Source organism: Peromyscus californicus, unplaced genomic scaffold (assembly GCF_007827085.1).
Source record: "Peromyscus californicus insignis strain IS unplaced genomic scaffold, ASM782708v3 Scaffold_4__1_contigs__length_199733344, whole genome shotgun sequence".
Lineage (NCBI taxonomy): Eukaryota > Metazoa > Chordata > Mammalia > Rodentia > Cricetidae > Peromyscus > Peromyscus californicus.
Window position 1 is genome coordinate 117659624 of NW_026294562.1, and position 26357 is coordinate 117685980.

The 26357-nt window shown below is 47.5% G+C and overlaps 1 protein-coding gene across 8 annotated transcripts in view; it reads left to right on the forward strand.

Moving 5' to 3' along the window:
• Positions 1–14543: 14543 nt before the first annotated feature.
• Cemip (cell migration inducing hyaluronidase 1) overlaps positions 14544–26357 on the forward strand; it is a 160898-nt gene continuing 149084 nt past the window's right edge. For 2 of the 8 annotated variants that reach the window (XM_052762108.1, XM_052762104.1), the window contains exons 1-3: positions 14545–14761; positions 15157–15722; positions 17824–18014. Coding sequence is in view for 2 of the 8 variants with exons in the window: in XM_052762101.1 (XP_052618061.1) it covers positions 14709–14761 (53 nt within the window). In the remaining 6 variants the exon portion in view is untranslated. Of the gene's footprint in view, positions 14762–15156; positions 15723–17823; positions 18015–26357 lie in introns of all 8 variants that reach the window. The other 6 variants (XM_052762109.1, XM_052762100.1, XM_052762106.1 and 3 more) reach the window with 5 other exon arrangements.

The window sequence follows — 26357 nt, forward strand, 5'->3', positions numbered from 1 at the left end:
AATCACAGGGAGTGGTTTTACTTCTCTTATAAGTGTTGGCTCCACAGGCTAATGGCCGTGCCAGGTTCCCTTGTAAAGACTGAATGTTCTGCTGGGCAGCGGTGGTGCACACATTTAATCCCAGCACTTGGGAGGCAGAGCCAGGCGGATCTCTGTGAGTTCGAGGCCAGCCTGGTCTACAGAGCAAGATCCAGGACAGGCTCCAAAACTACACAGAGAAACCCTGTCTCGAACAAAACAAAAACAAAACAAAACAAAAAACAAAAACAAACAAACAACAACAACAAAAGACTGAGTGTTCGCACAGCAAAAACTCAAGGGCCTGAAGTCACCCAGGATGCTCCTGGGAATGAGAGCTGCTCAGCCTGTGCTGTTTAAAAGTGATCTCTAGTCTCTACCCCGTCTCTTATGTATGTGTGTGTGTGTGCGCGCGCGCGCACACACACACACACACACACACACACACACACACACACATCTACCACGTATTCTGTAAACTTGCTTGCCTCCTTCATGCTCACATGACATCAACTATTGCTTTGTGACTTAACCTGAAGAGTTCATGAGCCAGATCTCAGGATGTGAGCAGGAGTTCCCAGGAGAAAAGCTATGTCCATACTAAAGATCCTTCAGGGCAGATTGATGAGAACCTTGTAATTGTGAAGAGTTGGAATGTTGCAGAAACAGAGCCAAAATTATTTTGAACTATTCTCAGCCCCTTAACAGCCATTCATTACCCATCATAGTTTTTGACTGAACGAACAGCCTTCTAATAATCAGGTAGAATCTTTTGGGCTGTATGATTGTAGGAGACCACTATCTTCCATCAATCTAAAAGCTAAGAAAGTCATCAAACAGCATCTGATACCTGTGGCAGAGATTTGCCCACTTTGCTATAATCCCCCTCTTGGATGCTCCTGCCAGTGCATTTGAAAAGTATCTTGATTACCGCTTTGTTTTATTTTATAACTACAAAACTTCATCGTACTGTTTGCACATTGGAGCATGACAGGAGAGGCAACTTGATTCCATATTCCTGGGCCACAGTACCCTGCATTTGGCTCAAGAATAAACTGCTTCGCATCCCCTTTGATGTAAGTGCTGCGTTCTGCATCAGCACAGACCTTCTCAAGCAGATTCACCAACCTAGGCAAGTCCTTGGAAGTGCTGGTCTGCGAATTCCCTAGCATGAGATGGACCACATTCCAAGAGGGAAAGTGTGGGGAAGAGAGGAGGGACGGAGGGAGTTACTGCAACATCCTAGAACCCATTTTTTCCAACCACAATCTGTAGATGGAGGAGTTATCACACTTCACCTGTATATGTCACCGCGGCAGAGAGCTCAGCCTTGCCACCGTGGAGGCCGAGAAGCCCTGTGAGCCTCACCTCGGACGCTCAGATACAACTGGGTCCTTGTCGACCTACAGGAAAGAATTTTGGGATGAGCTGGGAGTGAAGCAAAGCCAGCGATTTTATTGATCAGGAGAAAGGACAGCCCACTTTTTTAAAGTTGAGAGGAACCCACCTAAGGGCTTCAGAAGCCGCCCTGCCAGTGACCTGGGGCTTTTGCAGTTTCCTTGTTCAAAGGAGGTGGCATATAGCAAAGCTGAGGGAGAAGAAGAAGAATATGTTGAGTTGCTTATTTTATCGCAAAAAAAGGTTTTAAACAATTATTTTATTTACTTATTGTGTAGGTATGGCAGTCAGAGGACAACTTGCAGGAGTTAGTACTCACTTTCTACCAGGTAGGTCTCAGGCACTGGAGTCAGGTCTCCAAGCTTGGCAACAGGTGCCGCTACCCACTGAACCATCTTGCCAGCCCAGAAGAAGTGTTTGTTTTTTTTTTTTTTTTCAAATAAATGAAATTGTAGGGTGATGTATGAATGTCCTACGCAGGCTTACATGTGAGGAAGAATGTAACAAACATGAAGACATGGATACGTCATTAGAAATTGAAATCTGTTTGCTGTACATATGTTATACAAAGAGGTCAGAGCATGGTTGGTTCACAGTTGGGTTGGCAGTCCTGTTTGTGATACTTTAGGGAGTAGTGCCTGTGACTGGTTTTCTCTAGCCAGCAAGCTGCACAAGCCAGATCTACGTAGGTGGGCGAGGGAGCCCTCTCCTTTCTTATGTTGTCTCTCTCCTTTCCGCATCGTTCCGGCCCATCAGTCTGAAATGCAGACCAGGCTGCAGGAAATCCTGCCGTCATCTTACTTCGAGGTGTTCTTAGACCCGCTAGTGTCTTTCTTGCCATCCATGTGACTGCTGATGCTGCCCAGGAGTACTTAGAGGGAATCCCGGGCCAGCAGCAGCCGCTGCTTCACTGGAACTGGAGAATTCAGAAGGCAGATTCTCGGCTCCAGTCCAGGCCTATTGACTGAGAGTCTGGGCTGGGCGGAGTGTGTGGCTCAGGGGGTGGAGTGTATCTGTTTCAGCAGCCAGCCCGGTGATCTCATTTCATCCACAGTAAATCTGAGAACCTCTAAACCAGATTATTTTCTATTTAATTACAAAAGGGATTCTCCTGAGCGCTGGGTTCTTGAAAGTCTCTAGTGACTGTTCTTAGAAAGAAAGATATACTGTTCTCTGGTCGTAGAAAAAGAAACCAGAAGAACTGGTTTCATTTATTGATTTGAATTATTTATTCTTTGACAATCTTATCTGTGTAAATATACATTCTGGTGACCTTTGCCACTCCACCCTCCCCGAGCCAAGCCCTCTTTGTGCCTTTTTGCTTTATTTAGGTTTTGTGACATCTGGGTTTAATCGGGGCCCCCTCACTGGCAGGGGTTTGGAGCTATAGACTGGGGTACATGTCACCAGTGATAACACCTCCGAAGACAATGACTGACTCCTGTTCCACAAGCCATCAACTGCCACTGGCCCTGTGCAGATGAGCTGGGCCCATAGCCCCTCTGCTCTCCGTGACTGAATATCGACAGCTTCAGTTTTGTGCAGGCCCTGCGCAGGTAACCACAGCTGCATGTGAGTACGTGAGTTTAATGGCCACGTCATGCTCAGAAAATAGGGTTCCAGGCCATCCTCCCCCGGAACTGGCTTTTACATTATTTCTTCCTCCTCTTCAGTGAGAGTCCCTAAGCTTTGGCAGGGGTAATATGAATATTCCATTGAGGATTGAACACTGAAAGTACTTAGTCTTAGCACCCTGACCAGCCATGAGTCTTTGCATTAACCACCATCATCAAGGAAAACAATTGACAGCAAATACTGGTGTGGATTTGCAGGGGAGGACCCTCATATACTGTTTGTGGGAGCATAAATTGGTGCAGGCACTATGAAGTTGAATCTGGAGGTTTCTCCAAAAACTAAGACATAGGGGCTAGAGAGATGGCTCAGAGGTTAAAAGCACTTACTGCTCTTGCAGGGGACCCTGCTTTGTTCTCAGCACCAGCATGGTGGCTCACAAACACCTGTAACTCTAGTTTGAGCATCTCAGTGACAGCATCCATCAGTAGAGAGGTTCCCGGAAGCCAGCCTGTGAGCAGCATCCCACCCTCCATGTTTCCTACAGGTCTGTTAGTCCTGAGCACCCTCTGCTGAGAGATGGAGCACAAACTTCCCCAAGTCTGCATCTGAGCCTAGCAATTTACTGCTGTCTGTGCTTAACCCTTCTCTTGCTTAGCTCCAGATGTGCAGAAGTGGCCTCTTTCTAGAATCCCCCATGCGAACAGTTGGGTTCAGTCCACGGGGGACAGCTTGAGACTACCAGGGATTGACAAGTGTTATAAATACACCCAGTGGGCCATGCAGGTGGGAAACTTCAGGTGTTCTTATATACCAACACGCCATGCCTATGCCTGTCTGCGGCCCTGAGGGCAGTAGGCTGTCAGTCTAACTCCACTGTTTACATACATCTTACTCATTTTAGGCCAGTCAGGGGCAGGAAGTTTCCCAGAGTCTGAGGCTGATCTGTAGATAGTTTAAGCAAAGCCTTTTCTCCTGGGAGTGCACTTTTTTATGAGGTGGTAGTGGTATGCATGTGTGTCTGTCTGTCTCTGTGTGCGTACATGCATATACACCTGCGTGTGGAGGCCAGAGGTTGATGTCAGCTTTCTTCCTTAGTCACTTCTCGCTCTTTTTTTGTTTGAGACAGGGTCTTTTTCACTGAACCTAGAGCTCACTGACTGGATTGACTAGCTGCCAGTAAGTCCCACGTTCCTCCTGTCTCCACCTCCTGCCCTGCACTATGTTACATATGGGATTCGGTCGCCGTGGTGGTCTTTTGGGGGTCCCTGTGATCTGGGCATAACATAACTACTGCTTCTTTTTCAAATTTTTATACAGTTATGTTTTGGGGTGTGTGGGCATGTGTATATGTGCCATGCACATATGTAGAGGACAAAGGACAACTTTTGGGAGTCTCCCCTACCCTGTGGGTTCTGGGGATTGATCTCAGATCCTCAGGCAAGCAAGTGGCAAGCTCCTTTACCCGCTGAGCTATCGGCCTGGCCTGATTTCTTGCTCTGTACTACTGATAGTTTAGGGAGTTGGAAGGTGGGAAACAAACACACACACACACACACACACACACACACACACACACACACACACACACACAGAGTGAGAGACAGATACATATACATAACACAATAACAAATAATAAAAATAAATCTAATAAAATAATCTTTCTTAGATATGGTTTCAGCCTGGTCTTGAACTTGCAATTCTCCTCCCTTAGCCTCCCAAGTAGCTGGAATTACAGGAATAAACCAATATGCTTATTCCTTCATTAAACAGCCACACAATGGAAAACCAATTGTTCCTTCACTTTTCCTCTATTTTTTTTCCTTCATTTTTTTTTTTTTTTGTTTTTGTTTTTGTTTTTTCGAGACAGGGTTTCTCTGTGTAGCTTTGCGCCTTTCCTGGATCTCACTCTGTAGACCAGGCTGGCCTCGAACTCACAGAGATCCGCCTGCCTCTGCCTCCCGAGTGCTGGGATTAAAGGCGTGCGCCACCACCGCCCGGCTTTTTTTCCTTCTTGAGCCATGTGAATTCCTAATCCAGTTAAAACCTTAAATGACTTTGAAATGCCAAATTTTATATCATACATAATAATTCCCCCCTTAACAATAGCTCATAAATGTCCTCCCATGTCTGAAATGTCTTTCAAAATTATTTGAACGTGGTATGTCATTTCCTGATGGGGATAAGCTTTATATGATCAATATCTTATTGCTGATGCCAGCATTCTAGACTTGGCTTTGAATGAGCTTTGCACGACGCGTCCGTTGTTTGGCATAACTTCCTGGGTGCTCCTATCTATGCTCAGCTTTCCTCCTGAAAACTTCCACCCATGTCTGCTCCAATCACTACCCCTTTCTCTCCATCCTAACATTTGCCATTCTTGTGTGTTTGGTTAGTTTTAAACTTTTTTTTCGATTTGGTAGAAAAGAAGCAAGTTCTGCCTGGATTTTCACCCTCTTTGATTTTCTTGCCCATCCAGTTGAGATGCTTTTATCCAACATGTATCTCTCTTCCTTTGCAAACTGCCTGGTCCCCATAGACTGGGTTAGGACTTGACTGCATGAAATATTTGTGAGGTGCCGACATGGGGAGACATAACCGGATAGCTGAATGGTGCTGGACCCCTCGATGGTAGACAGACTCTTGGAATATCAGAAAGCACGGAAGCATAAAAGTACAGCCAGAGCTTGCATTCCAAGACAGAAGGCAGAGAGAGTGCAAACCTCCACAGAACCCAGCAAACTACTTCCCATTCTCATAAGAGACGTGTTACTGCGACCCAGGATGCCCTCCATGAGCAGTAGCTACCTCTGCTACTCCGTCATCACCGCCGACTGCTATGCTCATTCAAGATGGATCCTTCGTCCTATTTCCTTAGAGTAACTGCCCAGGATTCCTTGTCCATGCTCTTCCTTTTGCCTGAAGTGCCCTTCCCTCATGAACCAGGAGTCTGCTCCAGATTTACTTTCTTTACTTTCTCCGAAAGGACTTCCTCTCCCTCTACCGTCCTGTCCCTGTCACTCTCTTGTCCACCCCCTTCCCTTACTGTACCTTCCTTCATTACCTGCCCCCTCTGTACCTGTAATCTGAGTGCCAAGGGCTCAAAAATACCATCGTTTTATCGATGGCTGTGTTCTCAGTGTCTAGGACAGTAGGCCCTCCAGAAGTATTTGCTGAATGACTGAACATCTTTCGATTACTGACCCTAGCATCCACTGTATCAAAAACCGTTCATAGAAAGTAGACACAGTCTAACAGAATGTATCTTGGATATTTGGGTATATTGGCTCTTATTCAGATGTCAAATAGCTCATTTGCATTTCTGGATCCACACTGAGGGCCAGTGTATGTCTGGTTGGCAGCTCCGAGTTAACATTTCAGAAACATTTAGACACAGCACCAAAAAACAAAAACAAAAATAACAAAAACCAGTTCCTAGACCCATTTTTTTTTTTTGGAGCGGGGGGGAGGGCAGCAAGCATGAACCCACTCTCAACACTTACCTCAAATGCCACCGTCATTTAGAGAAATTCTGATCTTCCCTACCCTGAGTTCTCAAGGTGTCAGTGGCCATGGAACACAGCGTGGGGACGCAGTTCCACACTGCCACCAGTAGCAGCTTGATAAGTTATTTTCAGAGACCTCTGTTCAGGGGGAGGTGGGTTTCTTGACCTCACAACGGAAGCGAACTTCAGAATGACCCAGGACGAAGCAGAGCTGGAGTTTATTGGGTGGAGATTTTTCACATACATTTAAGAGAGAAGTTATAGAAAGAAAGGCACCCCAGAGAGAAGACAAGGCAGAGCCAAGGGCAGGTGTGGGCTTCTCGGGAGGAGTTGAACTTTATGATAGACATACCTCTGATTGTTGTGGCTTCTGAAGTTGAACCTCAAAGCATTGCTAAAGAGTTTCAAAGGATACCATAGGACGCCCCTGGGGCTCATTGGACGATCATATTGTTAGTATCCTGCTCTCACTCTCCCGGGTGTAACGTCCTAGGTCATCAGGGTGTTGCGGGCGGCCACCACGTGATCACGCAATCTCCACCTTAAAAAGCCGGACACGGACCCCCCCCCCCCTTCCCCGTTTCCTCTCTGCTGTCTGCTCTGCCTGGCTTCCCTCCCTCTGCCAGGCCTGGCTTCTCCATCCCATCCCCTCTTCTCTCTAATAGAGCCCACTCTAACTCTGGTAACCTTGGCTCGTGACTCTTCCGCCAACCAACCAGCGCCGTTTATCCTTTCACATATAGCCGATAAGGTAAAAATCCTTAGGTCATGAGGGTTACAGGAGAAGTTAAGATGTTTTCACTGTAAACAAAAATGTATAGTCTTGTTTGTAAAATTCCTGGAAAACTGCTGGTTTAGTGGTGGGAATAGAGTAAGTCTGTATGTATGTAGACCTGAAGCATGGTGCATTACGATTTTACCAGTCTTATTTGAAAATATCTCTATAGAGAAGGGATACTGTCTCCATGTAGGTATTCTTCACAGCAATTTTTTTTTATCATTTGTGCTGGAATCCTTGACTCTCAGCTGGGAAGAGATCTCAGTCAGACTCCAGGGTGAGGGGCTCCTTTCTCTTACCATGTCCCCCCAATCTTCCCCTGTCTGTCCATGCTGCCTCAGCGGTGTCCTACGCCAACTTTCTTTATAGAATCCCAGAGGTGTGCATGTGTGCATGGGGGCCTCATCCATCTGCTCCTCTCCAGTTGTGAGTCTGAAACTGGAGTGATTCATCTTACCTCATCTCTGACCACAGGCCAGCACAAGGAGGGGCCTAGTAGATGCTACGTCAATCAACACATAAACAAACACCTACAATCCTCCCCAAGAGGAAGTCTCACTGTGGAAAATAACACGTAAGCAGACTACGGTAAGGTGTTCCTTGTCATTCTTGCAGAATGAAGAAGTAAATGTGGAGATGCCCCGAGCTGGCGCACACTCCCCTCGTGATTTCACTGCTGCTAATACAGCATCATGTTTGATTTTAGGTGCCACGAAGCCCTGTTTCTTCTTTGAAAGCAAAGGAAGTGTGCTCTAGAGAGCCTAGAGAGATGGCTAAGTTGGTAATGTGCCTGTCGGGCCAGCATAAGGCACTGAGCTTATATCCCCAGCAGCCACATAAAAAGCTTGGTCTCTCTGCCTGTCCGATGCAGCAGTGAGAGCAGAAAGCCCTGAGCCCAGGTGGGGTAGGGTTTTTATCATAACAGAGGTTGGGGTGAGGGGGTTTCCAAGGTTTAGGACCCTTATTGGCTGACATTTGTCTAGAGGTATCTTGGTAAGAAGGGGAAATAGGTATATGCTAGGCTCAAGGACATCTGACTATCTTATCTAATGGTTGGGATGTTTGGGATGCTAGGTACTTCCCCATCCCTGGGTGGATCCCTGGGTGGGGTCAGCTTACGGCTTTTCCTGGATCTGGGCGATGTCTGCCAGTAAGCCTGTCACAATAGCTGTGTCTGGGCCTCTAGGCCTATCATGGCAGCTGTGTGGTCAAGCTGTTTTGGGCCCCCCTCCCCACAGTTACACAACATTATGAATATACTAAATACTACAGAACACACACAGAGGAAATCATGTTATTGGCTTCTTGTGCACCATCTAGGTCATTTATCCCCAGAAATAAATGGAAGTTTGCAAACGTACATTTCCTTCCCTGTGTCTGCACAGCTGGTAGTATTCATTGCGGTACATTTTAATTTTTCCTTTTATCTAAAGTCGTTTACTAACATAATTATTATGGGGCTAGATAGATGGCTCAGTGGTTGAGACTATACTGCTCTTCTCGGGGACTGCAGTTCAGGTCCCACACCCATGTCAGTCAGCTCCCAACTCCCTGTGTCTCCAACTCCAAGGAATCAGACATCCTCTTCTGGACTGCAGGACAGACACATAACACAATTCAAAATCTAATACAATAACAATTACTTTTTCTCCCTCCCTCTTTCCTTCTCTTTATCTTTCTCTCTTTTTTCTTAGATGTAGTTTTACTATGTAGCCTGGGCTAGCCCTGAATTTGCAATCCTCTTGCCTTATTTAGCCAAGTAGCAGGAATTACAGGCATGCATCTCTGTACTCTCCCTCACCCCCACCAACAGCTACACAATACTCTATCCTGTGGATTAACATCCTGAACAATCATTAAGCTGTTTGCTTTGCTGCAATTGTTGGAAACAGAGCTGCAGGAGCTGGGGACCTGTTTCAGTTAGTTAAGCACTTACTTGTCACGTAAGCCTGAGGACTTGAGTTCGAATCTTCAAAAGACACTTAAAGCTAGGTGCAGTAGTGTGCACGTCTGTAATCCCAGACAGTGAGAGGACAGACAGGTGGAGGCAGGAGATTCCTTAGGAGTTCATGATCCAGGAAAGCCTGGTGTACACAGGAGGGAGGAGACCCTGACTGAAACAGATAGAAGGTAAGTGCTGACACCTAAGGGCATCCTCTGACCTCATCCCCACACTGTGGATGATGCACTCACACACTCATACCTACCAATATGCACACACACACATAAAAGGCTGTAGTGTAAATCTGGTGTTAATCATTTCCACATCTTATCTGTAGGACAAATTCCTGAGGATGGAATTACTAAGTGAAATGCTATGTACATTTCATAAGCCTTGTCAACCTGTCCTCACATTGCAGGGACACAGGCTCACACCAACAAGGAATGTGAGCTGCTCCCCACCCTCACTCACTGCCTAGTACCAGCAAACATACTATCACATTTTTTTATTTTTTATTTTTTGGCTAACCAGATACATTTGCATTTCTTTATTAATGGGCAAAGTAGAGCATCTTTTCAAGTGTTTGTGTCTCCTCTTTTTAAAAATATTTTAAAACATTTATTTGTGTGTGTGTGTGTGTGTGTGTGTGTGTGTGTGTGTGTGTGTGTGTACCAGCATGCACATGGAAGTCAGAGGATAACTTGGGGGAGTTGGTTGTCTCCTTGTACCATGTCTTGGTGGCAGGTACCCCTTTACCTGCTGACCCATCTCTACTGTATTCACATTGTCTTTCTTTTTGTTTTTGTTTGTTTCCAGACAGGCTTTCTCTATGTAACAGCCTTGACTCTCCTGGAACTCACTCTGAAGACCAGGCTGGCCTCGAACTCACAGAGATCTGCCTGCCTCTGCCTCCTGATGCTGTGACTAAAGGCATGAGCCACCACCGCCCAGCTCACATTGTCTTTCTAAGAAACATTTATGCATATGCTCATTCATTCACAACCAGTCATGCTGGACGATGTAGGAGTAGCAGGTAGATGTGTGCATTCAAGGGGCATAGCCCAGGATATGTGCTGTGGAGGAGAAGGATTTTGAGCTATGGAGTTATTTGTTAAATGCTTCCTACATTTACATATTTCTGTGCCTCTCTATGTAACATACATGGGCAAATGTTTGGCTATACACTGAGACTGACAGAGATGGCTTTGATTGAAAGAGACATTTTCCTCTTTTGTGCTTCAATTTATTTATTTATTACTTATTAATAAATAAATATTATTTATTTCAAGTCTTTGTTTTGCTTTTCACTTGTTTGAGACAAGACCTTGGGTAGCCAAGTTGGCCTCAAACTCTCTGTCTTGCTTAGGCTTCTATTGCTGTGATAAAGACCATGACCATGACCGTGTGGAGGAGAGGGTTTATTTGGCTTCCTGATCACAGTCCAGCTTGAATGGAAGCCAGGGCAGCAACTCAAGGCAGCAACCTAGAAGCAGGAATTGAAGCGGAATCCATGGAGGAAGACTGCTTACTGTCTTGCTCCCCTTGGCTTCTTCAGTTTGCTTATTATACACCCCAAGACCACTTGCCCATGGATGATACCACCCACAGTTGGCTGGACCCTCCCACACCAATCAATAATCAAGAAAATGCTCTACGGAGTTGCCTATAGGTCAGTGTGATAGGCATTTCCTCAATTCAGGCTCCCTCTTCTCAGACGATGGAGCTTGTGTCTAAAACCAATCAACACTCTCCCTGTGTAGCTGAAAATGGCCTTGAACTCCAGATTCTCTTTCCTCCACCTACTAATCTGAATCACAGATGTGAGCTACTGTGCCTGGCCTTTAAAAACTTTCTACATTATAGCCTGTCCGAGGTCAGCCTGGTCTACAGAGTGAGTTCCGGGACAGCCAGGGCTGTTACACAGAGAAACCCTGTCTCAAAAAACAAAAACAAAAACAAGACAACAATAACAACAAAGCAAAACAAAAAACAACACCCCTCCAAAAAAATAACAACAAAAATTTTCTACATTGTAAACTCATTGGTACATTGTACTAAAAGTTAGGTGATCCTCTCAGTGTTCGGTTTGTTTGTTTTGTTTTGTTGAATTTTCTTTTTTGAAAATAGGGCACATAGAATTTTTTTTTCAGTTAGGAAAAATAAATGTGAAAATATTCACACAAGCTTGCATGTATTTAATATTTATTTCCCTCTCTATGATGATGACCACTTTGAAGGAGAAATGCAGAAATCCACTTCCATGGCTCCTGAGAGGTTGACTTGAGTCCTAGGGCTCCCTGCCCCAAGTTCCTGCTAGATGTGAACTCTCCAGAAACACTGGCGATATTTTTAAAATCTCTCCTTATTGGACCTTGTTTGCCTCCAACAGGAACTTAGCAACTCGATTCAGGACGCAGACCCCAGAATTTCGTTTCTCACATGCCAGCTTCAGGCTCTGTGTCCTAGGGCGACCCCTGTTGGTGGGATTTAAATTCGCACTTTTCCCCTACATGAGCTTTTCAGGCTACAGGGATTTATCTGAGGCTCACTGTTTTGCTTGTCGGCTAGAATTCTTGAGATCTACAGGCGGCTCACCCAGCCTCACCATGCTTCTCATTTCTAATTGTTTTCTCGGTCCCTTGTCAGTCTCAGGAAGCCAGGACTAGAGGCTTGGAGAATGGAGCTACAGGTGTGGCCAGCCCTTCCAGCTTCACACAGACATGTAGAGAGTGTCGTAGCTTTTGGTGGTGGTCAGTAGGTGGGGTGAGGTGACCATTGTTTTAAGGGACAGATGTGGAATATGGCTGGCGGGCTGATGAAAAACGGCCAGATCCAGGCAGTTTGTGGAGCCGAAAGCAGGCAGGATGTCACAATACACAGGATGAGGTCTGGGGGCTGCGTATCTCAGGAAGGTGGTGGGAACCCATCACAGGGTGTGGAGGCTGGGCGGGACTCTGTACCCCCAGCCAAGACAACCACTCTTCTCTGGGGGGATCCTGGCAAGAACTAGAAAACTAACAGTTCATTTTGTAGCTAGCCCCCATCTCTGCACTTGTAAGTCCTTGAATTTAGAGAAGTGTGGCTAGGAAATCCATCAGGTTCATATTGCTGGTATTCACCCAAAAAGAATTATCCATCGTATCCTGTCTGTCACAGAGGACCGAGTAGAAGTGATGAGTGGATGTGGCTGGATAGTCTGGTTTTAGACATACAGAGCCTGTCTGTAATTCATCAGGATTTTTCCACACCCCAGGCATTGGCCAATGATAAAGAAAACTAGATACCAGAGGAATGAGCTGGGCACTTTGGATCTTGGAGAAAGCATGACAAAGCACTTCCCAGAGCCCATCCCTTAAGCAGGAGACTACTCTTCATCTCTCAGAGGCCTGTGGAAATGAGCTCTTCTCTTGCTTGCAGCCTCAGGTCTGTGCTACACCGGTTGAAAAAGGAGGAGTCTCACACATGGCTCCGGAGGGGCTGACCCAAACATACTTTTCTCCACTGAGCACAATGTTCAGATACCCAGCCCACGCCCTAGTGTTTGTGGGCCTGGGGAATGGGTTCCTTAAGAAAGGGATGAAGTGGGTACTCGCAAAGTGAGGACTGGATGGGCACTTTACAAGGGGGTAGGTTCCAGTTCTATTCCGCTAGAAAGGAAGCCACCACAGAACCCAGCTCCTGGTGTACTTGGATGTCAAGGACAGGCACAGACTCCTGATCATTGTTTCCAGCTTTCTAGGAAAGGTTTGGAGACGTGCTCCCATGGTTCCAACAAGTGCCCCAGGCCTTCTGCTCAGAGGACCTAGACAAAGACTTCCAGTCTCTACCATAGACTGGCCCCAAGGCCCAGACTTAGATTCCCCAAACTGGTGAGCGCTGCCTAGAGTGAAGCCCCTCCTGCATAGTGGTGCTGGTCCTGGTGCTCACAGGACCCTGGCAGGCAGGAAGAAAGAAATGTATATTTGGAGACTCCCATTAACCAGAGGAAGGAGCTGAGTAACAAATTCCCAAAGGGGGACAGGATGTACAATGGCAATCAAAGCCCTCATCTTAGAATTAAAATGAAGTGGAAAGAAAACCCTCTACAACACCTTCTGTTTCTTGCTGGGCTCAGAGTGTTTAAGTAGCCGGTGTTCCGGGCACCCAGTGTCGAGGAGATGTCATACTCTGTATGGGCTGATTCCTGTGGCAGGGAATAGCTCACCAGTGGTGGTGGTACCTTCTTGTTTTGAACCCTGAGAACATTGGCCTGTGCGGACAAGAGGTTCCGCGTCCCACCACCCTGCATGCAGGATAGCAAGCACTTGCTATGAATTAGTACCTATACTCTCCAATCTCACTGAAATCCTCTTTCCGGGCTCAAGGAAGCCGGTTGGTGATGCTCCTTGTCCATGATCGAGTAACTAGCATATGCAGAAAACTGGCACGTGTGACGTCACTCTACCTTGCTTTCTTCTGGGATGCACGTGGGTATGCATGTCTCAGGGCAGAGGTCAAGCTGCCTGGGGTGTCCTCCCCCAGGAGCTGCCTATCTTGTTTATTTGTGTTTTGAGACACGGTGTCTCTCCTTCACCTTGAACTTGCCAAGTAGGCTAGGTTGGCTGGCCAGCAAGCCCCGGTCTCCACCTCCGCAGAGCTGGGATTACACACCAGGGCCATCACCCAAGGCCTTTTTACATTAATTCTGGGGATTGAACTCTGGTTTTCAAGTCTGTAAGCACTTTAGTGACTGAGCCACCTCCCTAGTCAATGAGCCCTCTTCAAACCAAGGTCTCTGACTGCAAAAGGGTACATCTTCCTCTCCAAGGGACCTCCAGACCTACCCAGGCGACTCTGGATTCTGTTACTATGGCCGCTTACAAAAAGGAGGAGGGGTTTGAAATCTAACAGCCGGAATGTAGAGTGGTGGTGACTCTGTGGAAGTCACAGGCCTTTCTTCTCTCTCGCCTGCCCGTCCTCTGTCCTCTAGGGAGGCCACTGGGTGCAAAGCGCGCTTCCACCGCTACAGCCCTCGGAGGTCGGCCGCGCTCGTCCTGGGCTCCAGCGCCCTCACCTGGTAGCCGCGGCTTGTTCCAGCGGCGGCTCTCGGGCTTGGGTCTGCGGCTCCGCGAGCTGCCGCCAGAGCCCGCCCGGGTCCGGCCCCCGCAGGCCGCCCACCTCGGTGAGTGGGAGGACGCTGCCCCGAGACGGAGGAGGGGGGTGCACACGGGGGGAGCTGGATGAGTGCGGGCGCCGGGGGCTCGGGGAGGAGGAGCCAGCCCCGGAAGGCGGCTATAAAAAGCGGCGGCTCGGGCTGGCAGCTCCGAGCTAGCTAGTAAGCCAGCGAGCGTGGAGCCGAGAGAGGAGCGTCTGGGGCGCAGAGTGGCAGTGGTCTGGTGCTGAGGGCTCACTGAGCTGAGTGAGGCTCGGATCTGCACCCCACTTCCCGCGCGCTCTCGTCCAGTTGGCTCTCGCTCAGGAGCTCGACGCGTGGGATCAGATATCATACTCCGGGATGCTGCACTCCAGGTCCCCGAGGCGTGGCACTGTCTCGGTCATCAACCGGAGGTAAGAGGACCGCGGAGGTAAGAGGACCCGGGCTGGGGGCGCGAGGGCTGCATGGATTTAGTCTTGGAGGGGAGAGGACAGTCGGAATCCCGCGCCTCGCCTCGGTTTAGGGAAAACATTGCCCTCCGTCGGCCTTCTTGTCCAGCTGTTCTGTGCTGTCTGCCTCTGTCTGTCTATCCGCCTGCCTGCTTGTCTGTCTGTCTGCCCGTCTGCCCATGTGTCTCTCTGTCTGCCTGCCTGCCTGCTTGTCTGTCTCTCCGTGAGTGTATTGGTGGGCACACGCCCCCCGTCACCGTCCGCCGCGGTCGTCTCTGAGGTCTTTACAAGCGGCAGGTGTTGGGGACACCAACGTCCAGGAACGCATTCGACGGGAGGCAGATCTCTGCTTTTCTTAGGTTGTCCTCTTGTGAATGGCACTAGGTGCTCACACAAACAACAGTGTCTCACCGAAGAGGAATGGCCCCGAAGCAGGTCTCAGAAGGAGCTCAGTACAGTGGGCGAGCTTACCCTGTGGCTAGTGGTCGCGAGCCTCACAAGTCTGCACCTTGTCGCTTCCGCGTTTGGCAAGGTCTTCTGGGTTCCCTCGTCAGCCCCTGCCGTCCCAGCGATGCGCTGGCGCGGGGCGAGCGGAGACGATCTGATGTTAGACGACCTCGATGGTCCCTGCTGATACTGAAGCAAACACAGCCTGGCAGCACTGCAGGAATGTTTGTTGGCCCCTCGCAACGGACGTCATCTGCAAGAAGGGTCGCGCTAGACTGAAAGGAAAACGAAGGTCTCATCAGGGCACAAGAGTCATACACGGTTCTCCAGTTCGCCTCTCTGGGAATGAGGTCCGGGGAGATTTCGTGTGTTCTTGACAAGAAGGGCGGTGCACCCGTGTTCCCCAAGAGTTGGACATTCCACCCGTGCCCCGTCAGAGGTTCTCAGTCCTGCTCCGACCAGCCAGTTCTGCCCACAGGTAAGAACTCCCTTTTAAAGCCAAGTTTTGATGTGAGAGCCACGGCCTGGCTGAAGCCCTGTCCAGGAGACCGTGAGCCAGGGAGTCGTCTCCATGTCAGCGGTCTGGAGAGGGACCCCAGGCGCGCCCGCGGGCAGGGAACAGGCGGCTCTGCGTGCCCAGGCGCGGCGCCACCATGGACAGCTCCCAGCTACTTCCGCCACTCGGGGCCTGTGGCCGTGAGTCTGGAGCGTCAGGCGCCACCTTCACCGATTCAGGTGTTGAGACACTGGGAAGGTAGAAAGGGACTAAAAGACCTGTGGACCTACGTGTCCATTTTGGAGGCACTAACCACTCAGGAGGGAGTCTACCCTGCCAGGGGCTGTGGTTTTCTACCAGGTCCCAGCAGAGCTTGCATTCTGTGTAGCCTCTTAATGTCACTTGAGTTTTATGTGGCCCTATGGAGATTCCTCAGAGGTGTGGTAGGTGTGCAACCTTTGTTATATGATCCCGACAGTGAGATAAAAGCATATGTAATTAGGTATAGAACTAAACTGCTTTCAGTGTAGGGCATGAAGTCATGTTTTTTAAAACAATTTAATAAATATGGTAATGAATCAGTATTTTAGTTTCACAGTTTATGACAGAACAGAGAAGAAACCATGTAAGACAAAATTACAAGGAAGTGTCTGAGTGAGTGTGCAAAATCAGCTACACTCTTTTGGATCCTAACAGAGCCTTCTAAAGAGGGGCTCTGGAGGCAGCTTCCAAGGGCTCTGCTTATTCCGGTAGATGATGGTTCAAACTGATTGGGAATGGGGTGAGGGGCTGTTTCCTTCTTCTAGTAAGAAATGATGCTGGATGGGCTCTTTTTTGTGAGCACCACCTAGACCAGTGGTTCTCAACCTTCCCAATGCTGGGACCCTTTAAAACAGTTCCTTATGTTGTGGTGACCCCCAACCATACAATTACTTCCGTTGCTACTTCATAACTGTAATTTTGTTACCATTATAAATCATAATGTTTTCTGATGGAATTTGGGGGTTGTGACTCAAGGGTTGAGAACCACTTACCTATACCAAAATATAGTAGTGTGTGTGTGTGTTCCTTTATTTTAAAAATTACAAGAAATCAGAAGGTCTTTTCTGCTTGTGACAGCAGCATATGTATAATAAACAATAAGAATAAGAGAAGGGGAAGGAGGAGAGAGAGAGAGAGAAATCTGTGACTTTGGGAAAGTCAACTAAACTTATATCTGTTTCCTCATCTGGAAGTGGGGACAAGTGGACTCCACTAGTAAGTGGTCAGGGAAATTGCTGGTATACAGCAAAGCATTTAAGTCTAGTGCTGAGCAGAGAGAACTCCTAAAATGGTATGGTTACAGGTGCATTTCAAAGTGCTATGCATTTTCTGAGTTATGTTTCCCAGCCCCGTGTCCTCTTTCCTAACCCAGTAACTGGTTGGGAGTGACTCTGCCATTTTATTGTCACGTTTGACAACTCGCTGAGGGAATTGAAGAAAGTGCTGAAGGAAGATAAGTGGAGGGATTTTTATGAGAGGCCAATCAGTTCCCTGCTTCTCCACCTGCACCACTTGAAGGAAGCATTTTAAAGAAGTCATTTTCAGCCCATCATTCCAGCACTTGATCTAGATGATCGTTTCTTCCTGCACTTTTCCTCACACAATCTGCTAAGGAGCCCCACTACCTTGCTGAGGCACAGCACCCTTGGGGTGCAGGTATGGAGGGTCTCCAAGGCCTTCTTTCTAGATGAAGTTCTGGTTAGCTGCAGAAGAGAGAAGTTGACTTTGTCAGACCTCGAGTGGTCACGCCATACACCCTCTTAACATGCTTGAGTTTTGCTGGGACGTGACAACCTGGTCAAGACACTTTGCTCACAATGTCTTGGTCCTCCCTAGATTTGGAGGGCCCCTTAAGTTCTTCATTTTGGAGTTCTATCTGATAGAAACAACTAGCATATGACACCCCGAAGAAATGGATGACGGAGCTACAAGCACACAGTATTGTAGTCAGACCTCCCCGGGGAGTGTGCGTGTACACGTGCCTATTCCTGCCAGTTTCACATTCTAGTGTGCTCAGATTTTCCTTCATTCCCTCTCTCAGTAGATCAGAAGGAATCTTTGTTTCCTCCACTTGAAAGGAGTTCCTGAGCAGCCCACAGATGCTAGGAGTCTTTCTGTGACTTTCCTCTGCTGCTGATGTGACTACATAAGAAGGATCTGGGTCCCCAACTCACCCTGAAGTCTGAGTGGTCTTCTGGGCACTACACAGTTTACTGTCCCTGCAGCTTCCAGGTAAGAAAATGACTGAACCATAGAACACTCCTGGGAGGCAAGGCCGGTGAGGGGAGGAAGAAAGGAACTCATCATTGGTTCTGTTGCATTCTGTCTGTCTGAGGCAGCTGTGTCTGAGTCTTTGGGGCAGACCGATCTGTTGGCAAGGATTACATTTGGTGAGAAGGGCCAGTGGGATGGTAAAGCCATCTCTAGTTACTCTTATTGGCCCCTTGGAAGCCTGTGGCCCCTTTTAATCCTGTGTGGTGCTGGCAGATCAGCACCATCATGCAGATTAAGTGCACTTTGCATTTTATCTATAGCTCAAAAGGCTCATGCTTGCATGGAGCTTGGCTGCCCAAAGGGAACAAAGTTATGTGTGTGAGCTTCATCTACAAGATTCCCCAACTGTGGCAGTCTGAGTGACATGTATCTTTGCACGTGGTGGCAAATACACAGATGTTTGATCTTAGCAGAGTAATGTAGCAGCTGTCTTTTGTGGTTTTCATCACTGTGACGGCAGCTCCAGTTTCCTTTGAATGGGGACTAGGAGGATCTTGCTTGCCTGACTTTGGTTGGGTTGGCAGTGGTTGGGAGTGGGCAGTGGGGACATGCTTAGGGCCATGTGTTTCTTCATGTTGCTTTGCCAGCTTCTCGGTATGGTCTTCACATCCCCCAAAGCCTTACACATGGGAACTGTGCAGATGTGGATAGGATGGTGCCTGTCATGGTGACTTTTATTAGTTTCCACACCTTGCTGTCTAGCCACTCCCTTGGGACCATCCTGGCTTCTCTGGCAGGTTCCACAGTTTTCCCTTTATCTTCTGTCTGCCCTGGTGCCAGACTTTGTTCTAGCCTAGGTTTCTGGCAGGGAGGCTGCTTGCTGAGAATGTCATCAAATATACATTATACCGCTCCTCAGTTCCTTGGTGCCAGGAAACACACTTACCCACCCAAAGGAGCTCCTTCTTACCCCTGTTATTTTCCAGGGCTTGTCCCTGGACTCTGCTTGGCTCCTCTAGGTTCTGCTTGGCTCCAGGAAGCTAATAGGGCTTTCTCTTCCCAGCCCTGCAAGGGGGGGATCCTTTGGAAGCCCAGGCAGGCTTTCCCTGCAAAGGCGCCCACTCTGAGCAAGTATCTCTCCCTCCACCCTAGAATTCTTGCCTCGGGAACTCACGAGGCATTTGTAAGGCTTTTGCTCTGAATCTTCTGCAAGGGCAGCGAGACCATGGGATTAGCCACAACTTTAGAGTGCTTGAAACACTGCTTTGGAAAGAGCTATGCCTTTTTTCTCCATCTGTGAGGAACTAAGCCATCAGACATTTTCTATTACAGGGAAGTCATGAACAGAGGCTGTTGGCTTCACCATGCAGAGTGTCTATTCTGTTTCTGTTTCTAGGGACAGGAAGTCTGAAGGCTTCTTCAGCAGCCTACTACAAGCTACCCTGCCTTGAGCTGAGTGGTTTGTGCTATTGCCCAAGTCTTTATAGCTGTAGGGCATGGTGCTGAAGACATTATAGTGAACATGAAGGCAGGACTCAGACTCTGTTTGATCAGGAAAGGTGAAGGGCACTGGAGCAACCCTTGGAAACTGGATAGAAGGTGATGATCATTGCCATTCTGCTCCTAACCTAGACTGGCTGTCAGATTTTGGGCAGGGTCCTTGGCTCTTCCAATCTTCTGCTTTCTTACATTAGAGGAGTTTCCTGAGCTTGAACATGTAAATAAGCTACAGTGAGGCTTGAGAGAGCTCAACTCTGGCTTGGCAGATGAGGAGTGGACTTAGGAGGTCAGCATTTCTAACAAGTTCGTGGGGGGTAGGATGCTTCTGGTTCTGAAACTCCCCTTGATGTTCTGTGACTCAGACTAACTCATTTTGGTGTTGTTTAAGTCAATTTCTGATGTCGAAGTAGATGGAGCCAAGCTGGCCCATGACCTCTTAGTGACCTTATAAAGACCCTTCAAATTCCCGGAGATAATTATGGTCATTCCTAAGCTGTCTTATCAGCAGACTAAATATCTTGAACCCCTTTTCCCTGTCATAATAAATTTCCCCAAATTCTCTGGACCAGGTCACTTTTAAGCACAAGATTATTGTGTAAATGGCAATTTATCTTTGCCTGGCAGAAGCATTTGAATGCAATTTTGGTGGCATTAAGAGATCATTTGAGGAATTTCATCTAACTCTGGTTCCAGACAGTGAGAATGCATGTTTACATTTAAACAACTTTCCTGGACTCTAAAAGGTTTTTTAAAAAGCATGAACATTAAATTTAAAGCCCCAATTGTCATCCTCAGTCCCACATCCTTGTAGTGATCCTGCAAGAGTAGGGTGGCCACAACAGATGCATTTTGGGTACCGGAGATGCAGGTGTGCTCTTCCACTCTGTCATTCATCACCACAGCTGGAGACTGAAAACAGAGAGGTCTGTGTGGTGGCCTTGAATTAATTTCTGGGGAGGTGGATTTGAGGACATGCTCCAAGATCTCTAGGAGTTAACAGTCTAGAGGAAGGACAGATCTCCAGGTCAGAAGTTGCTCCACAGAGTGAGGGGGACCAGGAAAGATGGCTCACAGGGGGGAGGTTAGGACTGAGCTGGGGGATCAGAGGAGCCATTGACTCAGCTGGAGGTGAAGCCAGGAAGCTTCGTGGAAGTCTGGAAGGGTTAATAGGCATAGACAATAATGGGATTCTAAGAGGGAAGCTCCAAAACATTCCACAGAGAGAGAAGGGCACAGAGAAAGATCCAGAAGCACCAACAGTCTTAAATGGCTCACTTCTTGCAACTCTCAGGTGCATATCTGACCCAGGGACATAGGCTCCCTGACATGCCCAGACCTTGGGCTGCATCATGGAGAAGAGCAAGCCTGTCAAACAGTGGCAGATCTTGGGGCCTTTTTTCTCCTGGACTAGAGGTTTAAAAAAGGACTTTAACTATAAAATGTTTTATTCCTATAAAATCTGACTAAATCCCATTCACAAACCAGGTTAAAAAAAAAAAAGTATCTATGTCGAGGAAGGGAGCAGTGTTTGTCTTGAGGCCCACAAGAGGTTCCAAAGATCCTTCTGCGTTCCCAGGCACACAGTTGAAAAGCCTTTTTCCTAAGATTTTTGTGTTTTGCTCCAGGCAGCCATATTAATGGTGTTATCTTAGTTTCAGTACAGTCTATCTTGCTCTGTCTTTTAAATATTTTGATGTCTTGCTGGTTTTTTTCTTAATGGTGTGTGTATGTGTGTGTCATCAGTTTTCAAAGAAATAAGACCAGAGTCCTTTTGCATGTATTAACCTAAAGAATACAGAGGATAAGGGTTACTACTGGCAAAGACTCTCTGACAGAAAACTCCAGCTGAGCTCACCATGGGAGGAAGCAATACAGCTGTGAGCTATCTGCAAAAATAGGCTGTTTATTTTCAAACCTGTCAATCAATCTTAAGCCTCCTAAGACTTTCATATGTTATAAAAGCTGGTAATGAAAAAAAATTAGTTTATTTCCTGGATGTAAAATGTCAACACATTCTACAGAGGACCTTGGATCTCCTTTCATTAATGCAAGACAGCCCAATTTGAATGCAAAGTGTTTTTGAAGGAGGAGTCCTAGAAGGGAGATAAGGCTGACAGGTGGGTGTAGAAGACTTTGGCTAGCAAGGTAGTTCAAGTGTGGCTTTTGTGAGACCCCTGCAAAACTCTCTTTTAAGGAGAAAATTGATACCCTGAGTGGGACACCATTTGAATAAAACCTGCCCTTCCCTGATGAGTGGTCCCAGTCATTTAAAGGGGATCAGGAAAGCCACTTCTGGGGTTGGTACTAGCTCCTCCAGCATAACCATATGAACTATTTAAGATGGTGAAAACAAGTCTTGTTTAGTGCAGAGAACTTAGAAAACACTCACCCTTCAGAAGAACCTATTGGGTATGTGAGAAACCCCGGCAGAGGCAAACAGCATGCTGGCACATAGGTTCTACCAGGATAGGCATCTGTGGTTGCCTAGGGTTCCTTCTGTTGATTGGCACTTTCAGGGAAGGCTGGAGAAAAAGGTGATTGTGACTCTACTCTCTGGGGAGCATCTGGCCTTCACCCCACATTGCCACAGCAGCTGGAACCCTTCACGAAGACTGGTTCCCAAAGCACGGAGTCTTCGCCTTTCCCTCCTTCTTAGGCTTTTCCTTGGGCTACACTCAGGGTAGTTTCTGCATTGCCCTGGTGTCTCAACAGAGGTGACCACAGACCCTGGTTCTCTCAGCCACATGGAACTGTCTGGGAGACTAGCTGACAAGCCTGAGTCCCCAATGACACGGGTGTAGAGAGGCCACTGCTTGGCTGTAACTAAACTTCACCTCTTCTTCCCTCCACGTTCCCGAGGCCATGAGCACGGGGCCATGCTATCTGCAGGTGGGATTTGAGGACACAGGTGTAGACCTGTGTGGTGCTTCTGCCCAGCTTTTAGCTCAAGGCATCACTCTCCTGCCTTCTTTATCAAAAAATGTTTTTTGTATGTGTGCGCGTGCGTCTGTGCGTGTACTTGTTTGCACATACATGTGGAGGCCAGAGGTGGATGTCTTCCTCAGTCTTTCTCTGCTGTTTTGAGAAAACGTTTCTCACTGAACCGAGAGCTCACAGCTTCAACCGTCGGCTGGTCAGTGATCTTTAGAGAGCCTCTTGTCCCTGTCACCTCAGAGCCGGGATTGTAAACACATGCCGCTCTTCCTGGAGACCAAATTCAGGCCCTCATGCTTGTACAGCAAGCTCTTCACTGGCTGAGCCACCGGCATGCCCTGTGGCCCGCCTCCCAGAGAAGACACTTGTTGCACTGTCTGGTGGGACACTTGTTCCTGCCCTGTCTCACTGTGTGGCAGGACACAGCTGTTCTCCCTCTAATGAACAGTAGAGATCAGCTCCCAAAGCTGAGCGCACAGGGAGCAAGCTTGAGTGGGGGGGGAAAAAAAACCTGTTTTTAAACAAGCTGGTGGTTTGTGACAAGCACATTTCAAAGCTGGATTGCAGGCGCTGAGTAATCTGCGCGTGTGTTCATTTTCCAAAGGATAGGGTTCAAAAAAAAAAAAAAAAAAAAAAAAAAAAAACCCAGACACCACTGCTAAGTACTTTTCCTTTCCTCCCCTTGAAAAATCATGTTGTTTTCAGAGGAATTAAATCCATACAGTTCAGATCCATTTCCATGTTACTCAGCAAAATGCTGCATTTCTCTGCTGTTGCTCAAGCCTGAGTGAGGTCACACATTCCTCTTTGCCCTGACTCATGTTCACGGTTCACTCTACAGCCATTCACTGCACACTAGGAAGCATATAAGCCAGAGGCAAAAGGGGAAAATCATCCATTATACTGGCTCTGTTCTTACTTAGAGTTTTGTTCCTGTTTCTTCATGGGTGTTTTGACTGGATTTTTAAATGCTGGATTGCAGTGTCATTTATATATTAAGGACCGAGCTTTCTGACCCTCCTGAGGTTTTGTCTGTTTTGCTTTGTGTGTGTGTGTGTGTGTGATTATTTTATACCTAAGGTAAGTATTTTACTTGCCTCACCCTAGGTCATGGTGGCTCAAACAAGCCTCTGGGGATGCTAAGGGCACTTGGGACTGTGTTGAGATGTGAGACTCTTTGGAACTGAGGCACCAGAGGCACATGATTCAGGAACCTAAGTTACCCGTTCCCTCTTCCCTTGTTTACCCGTGTTTCTGGCTAAGGAGGAAACTAGTAGCCTGTGGGAGGACCTTCTGCGGATTTCATTGTGATTTCTTTGTACTGTAATGCAGCTGTGCCTGTGACTTCTTCCCTTACCCCCTTTCTCTAGGACTGCATTGCATCCCAAGCTGGCCTAGAACTTACTATGTGGCTGAGGATAACCCGGAATTTTTGATTCTCCTGCCTCTACCTCCTAAGTACTGGGAATATAGGCATATGTCACCAGGCCCGGTGTATGTGGTATTGGGGATAGAATCCAAGGTCCTGTGCATGCTGGGTAAACATTCCACTGATGGAGCTATGTCCCCAGCCTGTACCCCAGGCCTTTCTAAAACGGCACTGATACCAACCAACAGATTCCTCTGTTCTGTTCCAGGTAGTGAGAGCAAAAGCAGTTGTAGGGTTTGGGCTTCGGAACTCCCAGATACTTGGTTTCCTTCTTATTGAAATGATTTTGCAAAGGCACAAAGGCCTGGCCATGTCATTGGTATATAAAGGCATCACAGCTTCCAACAGTTGGGCGATGATGCTGACCACGTAATTGTGGGTTGGATGTGTGTTGGGGCTTCTCAGGTGGCTGAGGAAGAGTTTACATATGATTCAGATTTTAAAATCATAGGGTACAGTTGGTGCAAATGGCAGCGTATCAACGTCTGGAATTTTCTGAGAATGATCATGGGATGAAAGTGTTTTTTCCTTTAAACATACGCATATACTGTTGCTTTAAATAAGAAGCTATTCCTGACATAAAAACGGAGGTGATGGTTCTTTCAAATCTTGCTTCATAAGCATGAACTTGAACCCATGCTTTGTGGAGGTTGCCTGAGGACGCTAGGATCTGGGGACAGGAAGGGGAGCCATGATTTGAACAGCGTGTGTGCTTCTTTCGCGGTTGTTTGGTGACCATTCTGGAGAACGTGGTTTCTTTTAGCTGGAGATGACTTCTGTCACCACCAACAATGCAGTCCATAGCCCTTTCCTCAGTCAGAAACAGAATCCCTAGCTGGTGTAGAGCAGAGACTTGTGTGTCATTTCTGCCAATGACTACTATGTAGTGGGAACTCACATAGTTCTTGTTAGGTCTCACGGGCTGTCCAAATGTCTAGAAATGAGCTTGAATCTGGACTATAGGAGGATTTTCTTTTAGGAAAAGCCAGCATTCCTCAGGAACTTCTGAAACCAGTTAGTTCCCAGCTGGCAGAAGGGACATATTGCTCCGTAGCTATATACCTGTGGTTGGTATATCAAGGCCCTCCATGCCAGTCTCCTGGCCCTTTCCTCCCTGCAGCTACTCACCCTTCTTATAACCTGCTATTCTATTCCCTACTATTCAGACCCTCTCTCTCTCCCCTCTATTCTCTCTCTCTCTCTCTCTCTCTCTCTCTCTCTCTCCTCTATTCTCTATCTCTTGCTATCTCACTGTCTCTACTGTTCTCTCCTTCTCTCCTGCTTCCCTAACTCTGGTTGTGTTCAGTCTGCTGCTGCCATGTTCATTTCATTACCTTTTCTCTCTATTCTCTAATACTTACAATAAAAACCCTAACCGTATCATGGAGCAGTCATGTCAGGTTGGCAGTTTTGTTGTTGTTGTTGTTTTGTTTACTGCCCCCTCATACTCTTTCCTTTTTCCTTTGAAACAGTGTCTCACTAAGTTACCAGCCTGGCCTTCAACTAACTGCATAGCCCTAGCAAGCCTTTCAATCCTCCTGCCTCAGCCTCCTGAGTAGCTGGGATTTCAGGCCTGCACCACCAGGGCTGGCAGTGCTAATTCTTCTATATTTTGCTCTGGGAGTGGAACAAAGGTAGCAATTCTTGGTAACCTTCTGAGATGTCTGTGCTCCTGTGGCCCTGGGTTGATACCTAACATGTAAATTACTATCTGGGTGTCCCCCCCCCCCTCCCCGCCCGCAGACAAGGTTTCTCTCTGTAGCTTTGCACCTTTCCTGGAATTTACTCTGTAGCCCAGGCTGGCCTCGAACTCACAGAGATCCACATGGCTCTGCCTCCCAAGTGCTGGGATTAAAGGCGTGCGCCAACTATCTGGGGTTTATTGAGCACTTACAAAATTTAGATCCATGTAAAACACTTTGTACACAGCACCTCACTTTATCTAACTGACAAACCTTTGTTCCATTTTGCAGATGGAGGGGGCCCAGTGAGGTGGTATGATTTAGTCAAGATCACCCAGTTTGAGGTAGTAGAGCTGAAAACTGGGACCCGGGGCTACATGACCTAAAAGACCATGTTCTTAATAATGACTGCTGTGGCCTGACTCTTGAGTTTTGGCAAAATGTGTTTAGGGGAATGTTATCCTTCTCAGTAGAGCAAGTTGAAAGGAATTCCAACCTTAAGGCAGTCACTGTTAAGTGTGGATCTTTTCTGACCCCAGAGATTAAGGATAGTATCATTGTCTCTCCACAATGGAGAAGCTCACAGTTTAGCTGGAGAGATAGACAGACAGCCCTCTTACAATCTGGGCTGTAAGAAGGTGTGAACAAAGCAATATGGAGTGTCACTGCAGAGAAAGCACAAACAGCTCTGCAGGGAAGGCTTCCAGGCTGCAGGCATCCTGGAGGAAGTGATCAGCTCTTAAAGAAGAGCACAGTTTGCAGGCCAGAGAGGGTTAGGAAGGAAGGGAGAGCCCTGGCCAAGGGAAGAGGAGCTAG